General features: G+C 42.3%; 1 protein-coding gene across 4 annotated transcripts in view; it reads right to left on the reverse strand.

The window, feature by feature from the left end:
- Positions 1-13952: 13952 nt before the first annotated feature.
- Positions 13953-16304, reverse strand: part of WASF1 (WASP family member 1) — a 123842-nt gene continuing 121490 nt past the window's right edge. For all 4 annotated transcript variants that reach the window (XM_061623597.1, XM_061623594.1, XM_061623596.1 and 1 more), the window contains one exon: positions 13953-14893. In XM_061623597.1, coding sequence (XP_061479581.1) covers positions 14736-14893 — 158 coding nt within the window. In that variant the 3' untranslated portion in view covers positions 13953-14735. The remainder of the gene's footprint in view (positions 14894-16304) is intronic.

Below are 16304 nucleotides of genomic sequence, written 5' to 3' on the forward strand. Positions count from 1 at the left end.
CCATGGAATGTCCTCTGTTCACCAGGCTGGCCATCTCTGGCAGACCCCCGGCAGTGCTGGTAGGCTCCTGGTGGCACCATGGCTTAGCCATGGCAGAGGGCTGCTGCCGGTAGAGCCTGGCAGAGCCTGGCAAAGCTAGGAGCCTGGCAGCGCAGCCGGGGATCCGCAGCATCCAACTCACTTCAGCCTGGTGGAAAGGTGAGTTGGATTGCACCGTTAATCCAGTACACCACATGGCTCTCAATGCTAGTTGTCAGTGGAGGGCGCCCACACTTTCCTGTGGAAGAACAGGGCATGCCAGTGCGGTGGGATGCACCTGTGTTTTTTTTAAACTACATTATTGTAAAGAAATGAAGACTTGAAAATGCAGTTGAGGAGGATTTAATTTTTAATAATTTACATAAGCATTCTTCAATGTGCTTTGCCATCTTTATGCTGTTTTTCTCCCAATCACTCCTTTAAGGTAGGTGATGAATAATTCCTATATGGCTGATGATGAACAGAAGATGAGAGATGAATGTTCTGGCACAGAATCTCTTCTAGAAAATGGTGGGAAATAGTACACTTATTATAAAGGGCAGAAATAACAAACAAAGAAATTACTAGTTGGTTCAAGAAGGTTCCATATTGGATAAAATATTGAAACAAGCAAGCGTAGAATCAATATGTAATAAATCAGCAGAAAGAAAGTTTCCTGGGTGAGAAACAGTGAGACATCATGAGGATGAGTCACATCAGGTACAATCAATATTTTCTTTGTCGGACTTTTGTCTGAGTTTTTATTAAGGTTTTCAGCAGAGGACCACATAAAAAAACAAAACAGAAGGCAGACTGGTGCTGATAATTAATCTCCCCAAGAAGGAAGTTCATAATTGTCATGTGATGAACACACAGATTGTTGGGATATCATGAAAACTCACAGGTTAAAGTTCATCCATGAGCCCTTGACTGCTTTCTAGCCTCAAACTCTTTCCTATGGCACAACTTGACCCTCTTCCCCTCAATCTCTTTCTCAAAAGCCACCTTTGCTCCGCCCCCCAGACTTTGACCTATTTCCTTTGCTCAGGCTGAGAGGTCAGGCTCAGGAGGAACCAGACCTAAGTCCGTAACTTTATAGGACCAGGTGGATCCTCTTGGACCCTATCAGCTCCTTATGTCACCTACACTCTGCAGAACTGGTAGGTGCAATGTTATTGTCTGCAGTGGTGGACTGAAGTTACCTTTGTGGTGCAGACTCAGAGTATGTCACCTGGGTCCCACTGCTAAAGTTGTCTGGCATCTTATACCCATAATGCCTCAGTCTTCATCTACAACTGTAAAAAAGCCAAAATACATGCTATTGCATTTGTTTTCGTGTTTTTCAGTGGCCTGCTATTTTTGCACAATTCTGTTTTTATTATCCATTTTGCGTTCATGTTGTTTGAATTGTTTTACTGACTTTAGCAGTGATTGGGGGAGAAGTTTGGTTCCCAGAACAATATGTGAACCGAAACACAACTGCCCTTCAAAACGTTTGCCATACCAAAACTTAAATATGGGAATACCCATTTTGAAAAACTACAGAGCACTCATGACTGCTGTACAGCAATGTTAAGAAACCTAGTTAAAACAATCAATCAATTCAAAAAGGTTTGTATCAGCCACCACCATTTAGTTTGACATGAGTCAGGGTTCTCTCTTCCCCCCTCCCCCATCAGCACAAGACGTACAGGCACCATTTTTCATTCCAAAGGATTTTGTGCCGTTGGCATACATACTTGCTCATAGGCCCATTTCCTTGCTTATTACTCTAGTCAATCAGTACGTAAAAACTGTGAGCTGTCAAAAGATATAGATGTTCTGGAAGAAAAATGTATGAGCTGCCATGGAATGTAGGGGTGCCCCTGATCAATCCTAGCTACATTGACTCAAAGGTAGGCTCCACTGATTTCAATAGAACTTCCTTCCAAATAAGCATGCTTGCTAAGACCACCCTTCTATTTCCACCTTCCATCACTTTTTATTTATTTATGCTTGAGACTGTCTTGTGATGTAAGAAGGTGTCTGGCTGTGCAGGAGTTGGTGAGTGCTACACATGTAAGCACACCTGACGTGCCAAGATTATTCTATACTACACCAGTTGCCAAGTAAGACAATCTGCACAGTTGATATTTCTCCTAGCTGTGTTTACTGTCCTCTGAACAGTAAGTTAACGAAGATATTTTGAACAATCATGTGCCTGGCAATGAGAATCGGCGTTAGTTTTATTGCAGCCACAATTTTGAGTTAGAAAGAAACTGGCTGAAGAAGTCTTATGAGGGTTCCCTTTTGGTGCTGAAAGAAAGAAAACAGTGATTGAACAAGGATGTGATGCAATCAGAAGCTGAGCTTTTGTGTTGATGGCAACGGCCTAATCAGCAATCATCCAGAGGACTATTGCCCCTATCATTGAAACACCTTTATTATCATTTGTAAAATGAAAAAGTGGAGCTAATCTGCTTTGATAAGGTTGATGGTTTCCTGAGAAAAGCTATCTCTGTGTGTTTCACAGGAAGGGTAGTATCAGATGTGTCTGTTTGCATTAGAAAAAGGTAAGAAGCAGCTAGTTTTTATTTTAACTGAAAGGTCAAATGAGTCTTGAACTGTCAGGCATGCTTACCTGTATAAACTGCTTCATCTTGTCTGAAATGGTACCATCTTCTTGTGTGATGTCACCATCACATAAGCAGCAGTACTTTTGGTAGCTTAGTTTAAGGCAGGATTTGCCAAACTGGTGCCCTCCAGATGTTTTGGACTACAATTCCCATCAGCCCCAGCCAGCACAGCCATTTGGAGATCATTGGCCAAGGCTGGTTTAACAGATACTGAGTTAGTCAGGAAGAGCTATAAGTTTTGTTTTGGCTGAGTGAAGGAAACTTCCCTGTGATTAAAAAGGCATCTTCACATAGACACACATCTGCAGGCAGCTTTGTATCAGACTGTCTCAAGCGTGCTCCCTGAATGTATGGGAATCATCTTGTTTGCGAGTTGAGAAGGTCATGTGCAGACATATCCTAGAAAGACTCTCTTCATTTTATCAACTTCAATAAAGATGTTTTGTTTTTGGAAGCAATTGTCCTCTGGAGAGCACTGCCAAAGTGAACTGTGCATGTAAACATACTTATGCCAGAAGCTTCACCACAACTGAGTGAAGAACTATGTATTACATGCAAATATGTCTGCTTAAAATACTGGCAAAACAACTTGAAGAGGGGGGATTTGTAGTGGAGAAGTGTCACTCTCTTCCACAGCCACCCCACCCCCTGTCCCCATGGATGTTGAGATATTTACTTGTGAGGTTAATGCACACCTGGAACCCTGCAGGGCAAAAAGTAATTAAATAAATCAACTGAGGGAAGGAATTACTGAGGGAAAATCACAGATGAGGAAAAGGTTAAGTACTCACCAATCCCTGCTATTTCTCTACTGCAAGTTTCCTGCTACTAGAGCTCCTTTGCCTAAAACTCACCAGAGTTTTACTATATGTGCCTGTAACATGTAGTTCCACTCTGAAATAATAAACAGAAAAGTTGTGGTGGCAAATGATGGTAAGCTGGGGGAGGGGGTTGATTTTTAAACATGGTTGCCTGTGCAGCACCCATGTTTGCAAAGTCGAATGGCAGGACAGCATAAGTAAGATATGAAAGAGAGACTGGCTGTTCTCTTTGGCTCACACAAGACTCTAATTTGAGAATTAGCTTCTGCTGAGAGTACTTCTAGGCAAGATGGCAGCGTGGCCCAACCAGGTTGTGATAGTTCTCTATAAAGCAGTGTATGGAAGTGGGGATGATTTAAAATACATTGTGGCAGGTGGGAAGGCATCTGGTTTGTCCTGGTCAGAAGAGGATGCTGGGCTAGATGGGCCTTTGGTAGGACTCTTCTTATAAAAGGGAATGGAGAGCTGAACCCTTCCAACCATACTTTTCTGCCCCAGACTGCTTCTTCCCACTCTAGCCATTTTACTTTTGGTGGGGATTACATCCAGAGTATCACCAGGACAAAAGTAACTAGAAAGAAGGCACCATTTTGAGGGGAGGAGGCATTTGGGCAGAGAAAAGGTTTCCTTCCCCTTCCTGCCTGCATTTTAAACTTGCACATGTACATTATAGGGAACCGGTGATGAGCCAGTTCTGAAATATGGGTCTGCAATCTATTTAGATTGACCTTGAGGCTGGAAAGTTCTGTCAATTTTGATTCTCTCAGTTTCTCATTTTTCTCGTCTTAAATTCAGTTCTCCACATTTCTGCAGCAATTTTAAATCCTCATAAAAATTTGCCAGCATTTTAGAGTGAATTTCTCCTAATAAACACATTTTGTAGGCAATTTTGACTGATGTATACACTTTTGCAAGCAATTTCTCCTAATGCAATGCATTTTTGTTTGTAATTTCAAAATATTCATTTTTATGCACACTTTCCTCTAATATATGCATTTTGGTAAACATTGTTTGGTTGGCAAAATGCACTGAAAAATTTGAAAAAGTGTGAATTTTGAAGGCCAGCTGTGTTTCGGTTCTCATATTGTTTTGGAAAATGTGAATTTGACAGATTCGGCTTCAAATGCAAAGTGAATCAAATTTCTCACCCATCCCTGCTTGAGACCAAACAGGGCCACTTGGGTCTTAGGCTGCATACACACATTTTATTCTTGAATCAATGGAAACTGAGTTCGTGTTTTTTTCTACCAAGTCCACACATAAACTAGATGTATTGCATATTTTCCCCTGAAAAGTGCTTCTTGACAAACTGGTTTCATTCCAAAAATAAAAGCTCATTGCAGATTGATTCTGCATTACTGCATAGTGTGTCCATTGAAAACAGATGTAGGAGGTCCCAACAGTGGGGGGGGGTAATGATGTTGTGAGGGGGTGTATACCAAGATTGCAAGGGGTGGGTTTTCAAACATGTAATCTAATAAAGGGGAGGGTTTTCAAATACATATCAAGTAACAACATCCACTTGTCTGGATTAGGGGTAGAATCTGCCTGCCGCCACTTGGCCACTTCATGCCTACCCACCCTGCACCATGGAGGAGGCGGAGGAGGCGGGAGTGAAGCCTCCCCCCGATGGAACAATAGAGCAGAACCATCAGCAACAGCCTCCTTGAGCAGGGCCAGACCTCAGAAGAAACCTTGGAAGCGGAGGGACCACATCTCAGGGCAAGCAACAGGCTGCAGGACGGGATGGGCAAAAAATCTGCTTAATTCTGACTTGGTGTGTGTGTGTGTGTGTGTGTAATTAAGTGGATATTTTGCCCATCCCATCCTGCAGTCTGTGGCTTGCCCGGCTGTATAGCACCTCCTCTTCCAGCTCCTCTTCCTCCTCCACAGCCTGGTCCCGCTGGGGAGGCTCTTGCTGCAGCCTTTGCTGTATCATTTGGCCCGGGGGTCTTCTCCTGCCTCCTCCTCCTCCATGGTGGCCGGGATGAGCAGACACAGATCAGATCAGTGGTGAATCGATGGTGCCTGTGCATTGCATCCCTGCTCTGGATGGCAGGATCTACAATCAATCTAGATTGAAAGCAATGTTGAGGACAAGCATGAACGATGCCATATTGAGGAAAACTACATTTTTGCGCTACAAATGAGTAAGTGTGCATGTAGCCTTATATGAGCCACTCCAATTCAGTATGAGTTTGCCTGAGAAAAGAATATTTTTCTCTGACTTCACTGTCAAGAGCCCATTTATATATACTGTCAGAAACCATTTTTCTCTTTCACACATGCACTCATGCACTGTGGGAGAGCCTGAAGCCACAACACCTTCTTCCCACTGCTAGTGCGTCTAGCAGTAGCCACACACACACACTTCCCTCCCACCTGTTGTGAAAAGCAGAGCAGTGATTTTTGATGTAAAAAAAGCAATTTTCCTTTACCACTAAGCAGGTGCAACTTGATCTCTCTCTCTCTCTCTCTCTCTCTCTCTCTCTCTCTCTCTCTCTCTCTCTCTCTCTCTCTCTCTCTCTCTCTCTCTGTCACACACACACACACACACACACAGAGGGGGGGGGAGGGGGAGGACAACAATATTATTACTTATTAGATATATTAGTTGCTTGAAACTCAAAGGTCTCCAAGCGACTTACAACAAAAACATTGTATATCATACTAGAAAAACAAAACCATACAACAACAGCACCACAACACCCCCATGCAAATCTCAGTAGTGGTGGGCAGGGGAAGGTATAGTTGGTGGAGGGGATGCCCACCATCTGGGGTGGAGACCTGTTATCTGGTGGTGCTGTCCATAATAAGACTATGCTCATCCACGACTGTGACCAACTGGTTGCACACTTTGAGGATAAAATTGCTCAACTTTGGAGTGATCTTGGCTCTGCTGCTGTTGTGGTTTCAGATGAAGTACCTAGTGCCGGAGTCAGTGGTGTGTTGTAGGATCAGTTTCAGCACATACAGTCAGCTGATGTGGACAAGGTGCTTGCAGCTACACATTTGACTTACGTGCCTTCTTGACCCTGTCTCTCCTGGTTTATCTAGCAGAGGGGGTTTGACTGGTTGAGTCCAGAGTGTGGTTAATGCTTTGTTGCATGGGGATGTGTGGTCCTTGCAGCCTTGAAAGAGGCAGTGGTGAGTCCACTCCAAAAGAAACCGGCCCTGGACCTTTTGGATTGGAATAACTATCAACAAGTCATAAATACCCCCTTCTTGGGGAAGGTGGTGGAGATGGTAGTATTGGGGCAGCTGTAGGCACTCTTGGATGGCACAGATTATCTAGATCCATTCCAATCTGGGTTCAGGCCTGGCCATGGGATTATGTCAGCCTCTAAAGGAGAGCGGGACAAAGGGAGTGTGTCCTTGCTCCTGCTTCTCAATCGCTCTGTGGCTTTCAATACCATTGACTACAGTAGCCTCCTGGACCGGCTCTGTGGAATGGGAATTGGGGGCACCGTGTTACAGTAGTTCCAGTCTTACCTACAGGACTGAGTCCAGAGATCTCATCAATTATACTGTAGCCAGGTTATCACTGTCCTAAGTAGATGGAAGGCATTCAGTGCCTCTGAGGCCGCCTGTACCTCACAACAATGGATCCAGGAAACCCCCCAAACTACAAACCCACTCATTCAGAGGGGGTGTTATCCCATCTAGAGCAGGCTGCACACCACTCAGCTGGTCAGAGGAACCAACCACCCACTAACAGCATCTCAGTCTTGTCTAGATTAAGCTTCAGTTTATTGGTCCTCATCCAGTCCATGGGAAAGTGGCCCTGCCTACACATCTGATCCATACGTTACCATATTCACACACTTCACTGCTTCACATGTCATTTTATCTCTACAAATGTGTATACCATTATGTATGACAGGCACACATCTCTCGACTCACAGCATGTGAATGCAGTAAAATGAACATTTACCAAATATTCAGATGTGATCATGGAGAGAGGGGTGAATATATCCTGCATATACCTGTGTAGATAATAAAACATCACATAAAACAGCTCTTCCTAAAATGTTCTGGGAATCTTTAATAAGCTCCAGATTGTGAAAAGCAAGGAAATGCTGCCACCTGTTGGTGTATGTTTTTCTTTTCACAAACAGTACTAAATTCTGCTTACCGGCCCATCTTCCATTAGACTTGATAAAATTTAATTGTGAGTGAAGCACCAGCAGCATGACTCAAGCACTCAGGAAGGCAATGTCCCTTAAGCAATATCAGCTGATCCACTTATTCTTATTTGGGGATAAGACAAACTCATGGAGGATAAGGCTATGAATGACCAGAGCTTGGAAAAGTTACTTTTTTGAACTACAACTCCCATCAGCCCCAGCCAGCATGGCCACTGGATTGGGCTGATGGAAGTTGTAGTTCAAAAAAGTAACTTTTCCAAGCTCTGTGAATGACCACTAGTCATGATGGCTGTATACTATAGACAAGAGGCAGTGCACCTCTGAATGCCATTTGCTGCGGGAACAACAGTGGGGCAGAGCTATTGCCTGCTTGTGGGCTTCCATAGGCCTCTAGTTGGCCACTGTGTGAAACAGGATGCTGGACTAGATAGGCCTTTGGCATGATCCAGCACGGCTCTTCTTATGCGCTCGTATGGAGCGACTGATGCTGCATTGAATGTGGTACGCCAGGGAGAAAAACAACTTAGAAATATATGGTGAATCTAAAGTTATCTTCACCCAGTCTTTCGCATTGGAATTTAGTCCCCATATTGACATGCCATGTGTGTGTGTGGATGGGGGGGAAACACTTTCAGCTGTTAACAGGCATGCAAAGTAATCACCTGGGAACAGCATAGTATCACCAAAGTATTTATAAGGTGAGGTAGGAGAGATCACATCATACCATATATTTAAAGCACTCTTAGGTACTTTAACAGTAATGGCTTCCGCCAAAGAATTCTGGGAACTGTAGTTTGTTAAGAGCACTGACCTCACTGACCTACAGTTCCCAGCACCCTTAGCAGACTACAGATTCCACGATTCTCCATGACTGTTAAAGAGTGGTATCAGGAGGTATCAGAGTGGTATCAGAGTGCTTTAAATATATGATGTGACTGTAGCCTAAGTGTCAGACTAGAACCAGGAAGACTGGAGTTCAAATTCCCACTCAGCCATGAAGCTCACTAGGTCACCTTAAGTTCAGTCACTCTCTCAGCCTTGTTTGGATGATTACTATATTACAATGTAAATATATTCACAATGATAATTGCATGCACACTGTAATGTGTGAGGTTTTGTTTTCCAGCTGGAATGAGATGTGAAGGTCTGAACAAGACATATGAGTGCACTTCTCAGATTTCACTGACAAAGTATTGGCTAACTTGATCCTTAAGCCCAACCAGCAGGTGGTAGTAGTGGCTCTGCTTTCAGTTTCCATCAGGATTCAGGGTGAGAGGGGACACACAGAAGGGCCTTCTCTGTGGTGGGGCCCTGATTCTAGATCAGTGGTTCCCAAACTTCCCCCCCCACAGACCACTTGAAAATTGCTGAGAGTCTTGCCGGACCACTTAATGATTTTGCTGTTGTAACAATTGGAATGCACTGTGTTAAATGTGGTATGATTTTTAATTGCATTTTAATTTTTTAATTTCCTTTATTGTATTACAATTTGCAATCCATAGAACTCAGACTGTAATACCATATAATATATTCTAAGACATAAGAGAATAAAAATACAATTAAAAATCAATATTATTTAATGTGAACATGCCATGGACCACCTGAATGAAGCTCACAGACCACTGTTGGTCCATGGACTACAATTTGGGAGCTCCTGCTCTAGGCTGAGCTCCATCTAAGATTATGTTTGTTTCCTATATTAGTGGTTTTCAGATGTCAACTGAGGATATTTTTGTTTACTCAGGCTTTTGCAGTCTAACAATGGGATGTTTAATCGCCAGAAACAATATGTGTTCAAATGATTTATCACCAAAGTTTTAGTTTGTATATGTTTTTATTGGTATTAGTTGCTTTTTGCTTTATGTTTGCTGTATGTTGCCCTGAGCTCCTGTGGAGGAAAGGCGCGCACGCACGCACGCACACACACACAGCATCAGCAACTCCACCATCCAGTCTTCTTGACAGTGTGGACACAGCTGTCAATAGACATTTCATTTAGGAGCCATGAATTAGCTCTCACTACATTTTGCAATGTTTGATAAATAAATAAAATGGGACACAGAAGATGGCAGCATAGACGGAAATGGCATATATTCATACAAGTATTCCTTTTGGTTTGAGGTGAGCCAGCTCACTTCTCAGCTGAGCTGAGGCAGGGCAAGGGGTAATTGGCTCCTTTAGGAGGAAGGTTGGGATATAACAACTGAGAGTATGCCTTAGAACTCCCAGTGTCTCACTTTGTACATGGAGTTTGGTCCTAATAGACACAGTGCAAGAGGCCCTATATACCAGGCGTGGGGAACTTTTGGCTTGCCATATGTTGCTGAACTACAACTCCCATCAGCCCCAGCAAGCATGGCCAATGGCCAGGGATAATGGAAATTGTAGTTCAGCAACATCTGGAGGGCCAAAGGTTCCCCACACCTATTTACTAAAAACATGACCAGCTCTTTGTGTAAACTGCATGGGCACCTGAACTGTGTGCAAGATTGTGTAGAATTTCAGAGTGGAGTCTCAAGAAACCAGCCATAGAAATTGCTTCCAGGATGGTCAAAAATGATTAACTGCTTGCATTCCCCCCTCCAATAATAAACTAGCAATATTTTGCCACGACCATGTTTGTCTTCAAAAAAACTGTGAGCATGCTGAACAGCAGAGGGCCCTCGTTCCTCCCTAGAGCTATCTGTGATGTGGACAGCATGCAGAGATGTTCATCTCAGCTCAGGACCGGCATGAAATTGTTATAGCAAGAAAGCTTTTAAATTTAAAAAAGGCTACCAAATGTACATAGCAAAATTATATTAGCAATAAACAGAAGAAGAATACATGTCAGAGAAGGTGGGAAGATGCGCACTGGCAGCACTGTTATGTTGGTTCATGACATAGTGACAGTGAGTTCAGCAGCTTGAGGGACTGGACAAGTTCTTAGTCATATTCAGGACAGTTTCAAAATACAAACACCATTAACTTGCAAATTAAGTATCCAATGGCAATATAGGCAAGGTTCTGTCCACTTTTCCTGCCCCCCCCAACATTCTGAAGTATTAAAAGCTAAATTCTGCCATTTGAAGTATTTATTTGTTTATTGGGGAAATTTCTAATAAGCTCTTCAGGCAATATCATCTCAGAGTGGCTAATATAGATTAAAAACTAACAATATAATATGAAAAAATACAAAATAAAGAGGAGCAAGAGATGACTAAAGTTATACTAGAACAAGTAATTAAAGCATGACATCTAAAAGGTCTGGATGATAAAAAGGTCTTCCATCATATGGGACTGAAAAGACATCAGGCTTAGAGCCAGATGACCCTTCCTTAGGAGTGCATCAAAGTGTGCCACAACTGAAAGGGCCCTGTCACATCTGAAGAGAGACAACCGAGGAGGAACTCAGTAATTAGGTTGGCTCATTTGGGAGGAGATGGTCTTTAAGTTAGCCTGGTCCCATGCCACTTTGCACTTTTAAGATTAAAACTAGCACCTTGACTTGGGTTCAGAATGGAACTGGAGCCACTGCAGTTGTTTCAAAACTGGTGAGAGATGTATTCTATCCATTTCTCCCAGGCATTTTAAACAGCATTTGAATAGCATGTGTTTTAACTTGCCTATCGGTTTTTATGGGTTTTAATTTGGTATGGTTTATACCCAATGATCATGCCCACAGAGGATAGATACATCAGAAAAGGACATATTAGAAAGTGTGATGTGAGATTCTAGAAGAATGCAACTTTAATAGTACTTGTAACTCTGTAAGAAGCTTATCCTAGAGAACTGATCTAATTGTATGCCCTGGCCCCTTTACTCCAGAAGACGATGCAGCTATGCAGTCCAAGGGCAGATTTAATGCAGTTCTCTAGTCTTAAAGCTATGAAGATAGAAAAGAAGTAGTCAGATTTGAATCTGAATGAGGGGATTGGAGTTGTTCTCACTTCTTGGGAGTTTGGGGAAAAAATTCCTGAATCTCCAGGAAATGAAAATGTGAGGGGAAACGGGGAAGAGTTTAAAACTACTATGGAATGTAGTAGGAGTCAATGCAGAGGCGCAGGGTATATGTTGACTGGAATTGATAGTTTGGAGAGTGTTTAGTGCCTTCTATAAATCTTACAGAGACATTTAACAAACACACATGCCTCAAAGAACTACAATAGTTAAAATAGGTAGTGTACATTCCTTCCTGGCATTCCTTAATGTTCACCCTTAAGGTCATAGTAACATGACTGAAGTGATAACAGAATTATAGGATAGGAAAAATAGGAGAGAAGGACTGAGATAAGGAGCAGCAAGCACGAAGACCGTCTGGCAACCAGGACAAGAGCAAGGGTTTTTAGCAATGGCTGCAGAAATGATCAGATTTTTTCAAAATGATCAGGAGGATTAGGCCATGGTCTCAGAAATGTTTTGATGTACAGTAGATAAAAAAGGTATGCATCTACTTTGGATGCAGAATGTCCCAGGTTCAATCCTTGGCACATCTGAAATCCGGGACAGCTGCTGCCAATCAATGTAGACAATACTGAGTTAGATGGACCAATGGTCTGACTCAGTGTAAGGCAGTTTCCTATGTTCCTGTGTTTTCAAGAGAGACCAAGGTAATCACATCTCCTCTTGCTAATACCAAACTGACATGTTTTCTTATTCTTTCCGATGACGGAATATCTAGGACCTTTGTTTTAAAATAAAACAACTGTAACATGCAGAAGTTAACAAGATCCCACTATTGTTCTTCTGTAGCATTTAGCTGTACAAACATTGTAATTCACTGTACATCTTACTGCCAGCATACAAAGAAAGATGACTACTGCAAAGAAAAAGAAAAACAAGAGGCAACAAAACTACGATAAGAACAAATGGATAAATGCAGAGATTGCATGGGCTTTATACAAATCGGTACTTAACTTTGCTTTCAGCTTAATAAACATTTGAAAACGTGGGAGATATGGGCATTGGTGCTGGTTAGCTGCTATCACAATTAACAATTTACGGCACAAAGTCAAGCATGCCGTCTTTGAATCCTCAGCAGAATCTAATCTTTACCCATGCTAAGTTGATGTTAGTGATTACATGCACACCTCCACCTTCCCCTATGCAAGGCCCCAGCCACAAAATGAAACCATGATGCAGGGATTGACAAATCTGTCAGTTTTGGTGCATCTCAGTGTCTCATTTTTCCAATCTTAACTTCAGTTCACCTCCATTTGCAATATTTTTGAAAGAAAAGTCTGCCTGGAAATTCTTATGTATTTTCATGCACATTTCTATCTATATAGTTTTGAAAGCAGTGAACATCTCACAGTGCAGTTTGCTTGACCACAGACAGGTGGTGCTGCAAATTACGGTGCGAGCCAGTTGTGCTAGGCTCAAGGCAGCGGGGGGGAGGGAAGGAAGGCTAGTGAGCAGGTAGTGGTGGGCAGCAGCCCAGACGTGCTGGGCTCAAGGTGGGGGAAATGGAAAGTGAACAGGTAGCAGCCTGGGTGACCCACAGATCCACTTTATGAAAGCCTTGTGTCGCTACCATGAGGACTCCCTTTCCTCCAGGCCATGGGGGAGCAGGAAAGAGGGCGAGACTGTGGGGAGAGCAGGGGGAGGTGCCTTGGTGGCCTTGGGAAAGGGAAAGTGCCTTGGCAACTTGGGAGAGGGTGGTAGGTGCCTTAACAACCTGGGGAAAGAGGAAGGGTTGGCATGCAAAGTGCAGGGGGCGGAGCCCCTAGTCTCTTAATATATTTACTTTTGAAAGCAATTTCCCTAATATAATGTATTTTTGTATTTTATGTAAATTAATATATGCATGTTTATGTACACTTTCCAATATACATATTTATGCATACATTTTTGGTTGGAGAACTGCAAGATTTGGAGAAGAGTGGATTTTGATGGCTGTGTTTTGGTTCATGATTGATTTGGGAAGTGCTAATTAGGTTATGTTGCATTAAAATGCAAACAAAAAAAATATCTAGCATGAACTACAGGGATTCCTGTTTGCTATAGAGAGGAGCATTCACATGAAACATAAATTATATAGTTAATGTAGAGCAGGTGTGAGGAACCTCTGGCTCTTCAAATATTGCTGAACTACAACTCCCATCATCTCTGGCCATTGGCCATGCATGCTGGGGTTGATAGGAGTTGTAATTTCAGCAACATTTGGAGGGCCTAATGTAGATATATATACGCATTAAAAACATGTAGCTGTTTAGGTTTCTATGTGGACTAAGAAAACTTCCCATGTACATGTAATCATTCATTGTGATAACAATGTAAAAGAATGTATTTATTTAATGCCTTCCCAAATTAATAATGTTTGAAATGAATGTTCTTAAAGTGACTCTATGCTGAAAAAGGCAAAGGCTAGGAACATTTAAAACAAACCATTTATTTAAATCAAACTGTTATTTCGAACAGTTACATAAGTTACATAGAATGGCTAAGTCGGAAGATTTCACAAGGCTGGTGGGGGAGGGGAATCAAACTCTCAAGCAGGCAAAATAGTATCACACAATAGGTACCAGAAAGAAAATCTCAACACATTCAAATAAGGCCATAATTATTTAATTAAAAACAACAATAAAACTCCCCCCAAATCCTTATTTGCTTTTCTTTCAGTATGTCCAGTGCTGCTAGAACTACATGTACCTTGTAATGTACAGATTTATTCAAGGCATTGACAGCTAAGGTGCAATCCTTCAAGTTTTCTCCTACTCCAGCCCCACTGAAGGAAGAAACAGGGAATTGTAGTGCTTGAAGGATTACACCCTTCTTTTCTGTTTTTAAACCATCAATAGTGTAGTAAGGCTCATTAATACATACAGCTGCCCTTCAAGCTTCAGCCTTTATAACTTAAAATTCACAAAGTGCACAGTTAAAAATATGCCAGAAAATTTAAATCTGCTACTCTACCAACAGCTGCCCATGCTTAATACTTAGTGTTCTACTGGAACAAAATGCCACTCTTTTTAAAGAGTCGTATCACTGTAAAACATTTAGTTTCAAAGATGTGCCAACATTTTGTGAACTGAAAAGTAGAAAAACATGGATTATATAAAGAAAATACAAAAAACACTAGAAATGACCAAACATTTTCAAAGAACAAGCACCACAATGGACATCAGCATTCAGTTTTGTAGCATGTATCCATTCTACTCCAACCAATCAACTTCATCAAACTCTGAGTCATCTTCTGAATCACTGTATTCTACTGCAATGCGACGAGACAATATGGTGGCAACATCATTCTCAACACGCTCATGTTTAGCTTCTTGTTCACGTTGCTCTTCGACTTTTCGTAACTGAATACCTAAAGTATATGGAAAAAAGTAATAGTACTGTGCATATCATATTTATCAGACATGCTAGCATGAATTTATTTGCTTTATTCAAAGCAATGTCAAATATTCACAATTGTTTTAGATAGCTCTTTATAGCCTATTCTTACTAGCATATACATCTGTAGTTTGCCTGGTATAAGCAAATCTCCACGATAAGCTAGTTTATATATGGCTATAGGTATGTAACATAGAAAATATAGTTTTGATTCTTCCCCTAAGAACACAAATGTGTGGAAAGATTTCATAAGGCATAACAATGCCATTACCATATAAGTAGACTCATATGATATTCTTCAGACATATAAATCTAGAATAGGCTAGCAAGGGAACCTGCTCCATGAGCTAGAGGAAGGGCCCAGCTGACAAAGCATCAAAATCAAGACGACTTAAGCAGCAGACAGACTTTGGCTGCAGAGCGAGATCAGGCCACCCCACTCTGCCCGTCTGCTCCTAACTTAAACAAAACATAAGCTTTCAATAAACTAACTCAATACACTACAAAAACAATTATGCAGGTAGGAAGTGAGCAAAATTGTGGGGGCTTTCCAGTGTTTGCACTGTCTATAACATGTGTGATTATCTGCCTGTTGGACAGAAGTCATGGGTGTGCCCTCTGTGCAATCAGCTCCTGGCTCTCTGGGAACAAGTTTGCTTCCTTGAGACCAAGGTGGCTGACCTGGAAAAACTGAAAGAGACAGGGAGGTTTGCGGATGAGGCCTTTGGGGACATTATAGATGTGTCCCACTTCCAGGTTGACAGCTCTCTTGCTCTCATGGACCATGAGGGCCTCAGGGAAGGAAAGCGTCTATCTGGGAAAGAGGGAAACAATCCCTTACAAGGACCCTCTCCTTGGGGGATGAGCAGATATCCTCTTGTGCCAAGAATACTTCTCCGGGGGGTAGAGGGTTCCTGGCAATGGGTGATTCAATCATTAGGAACATAGACAGTAGGGTGTGTAATGGGCATGCAGACTGTACAGTGATCTGCCTGCCTGCCACGAAGGTTGTGGGTGTCGCACATAGGCTAGATAGTTTGGTATATAGTGCTGGGGAAGAGTCAGTGGCTGTGGTGCATGTTGATACCAATGACATGGGACAATGCAGTTGTGAGGCCCTGGGAAAAAAAATTAGGTTGCTAGGTAGGCTGCTGAAAGCCAGGACCTCTTGTGGTAGCGTTCTCTGAAATGGTACCAGTTTCCACACGCAAGGCCAGCTAGACAGATGCAGCTTTGTAATCTCAATGCATGGATGAGATAATGGTGTTGAGAGGAGGGGTCTGGATTTGCAAGGCACTGGGGAACATTTTGGGACAAGCCAGGCCTGTACAAAAGGGACAGGCTTCACTTGAACTGGAATGGAACCAGACTGCAGGTGCTTAAAA

The sequence above is a fragment of the Rhineura floridana genome, chromosome 4 (assembly GCF_030035675.1).
Source record: "Rhineura floridana isolate rRhiFlo1 chromosome 4, rRhiFlo1.hap2, whole genome shotgun sequence".
NCBI lineage: Eukaryota > Metazoa > Chordata > Lepidosauria > Squamata > Rhineuridae > Rhineura > Rhineura floridana.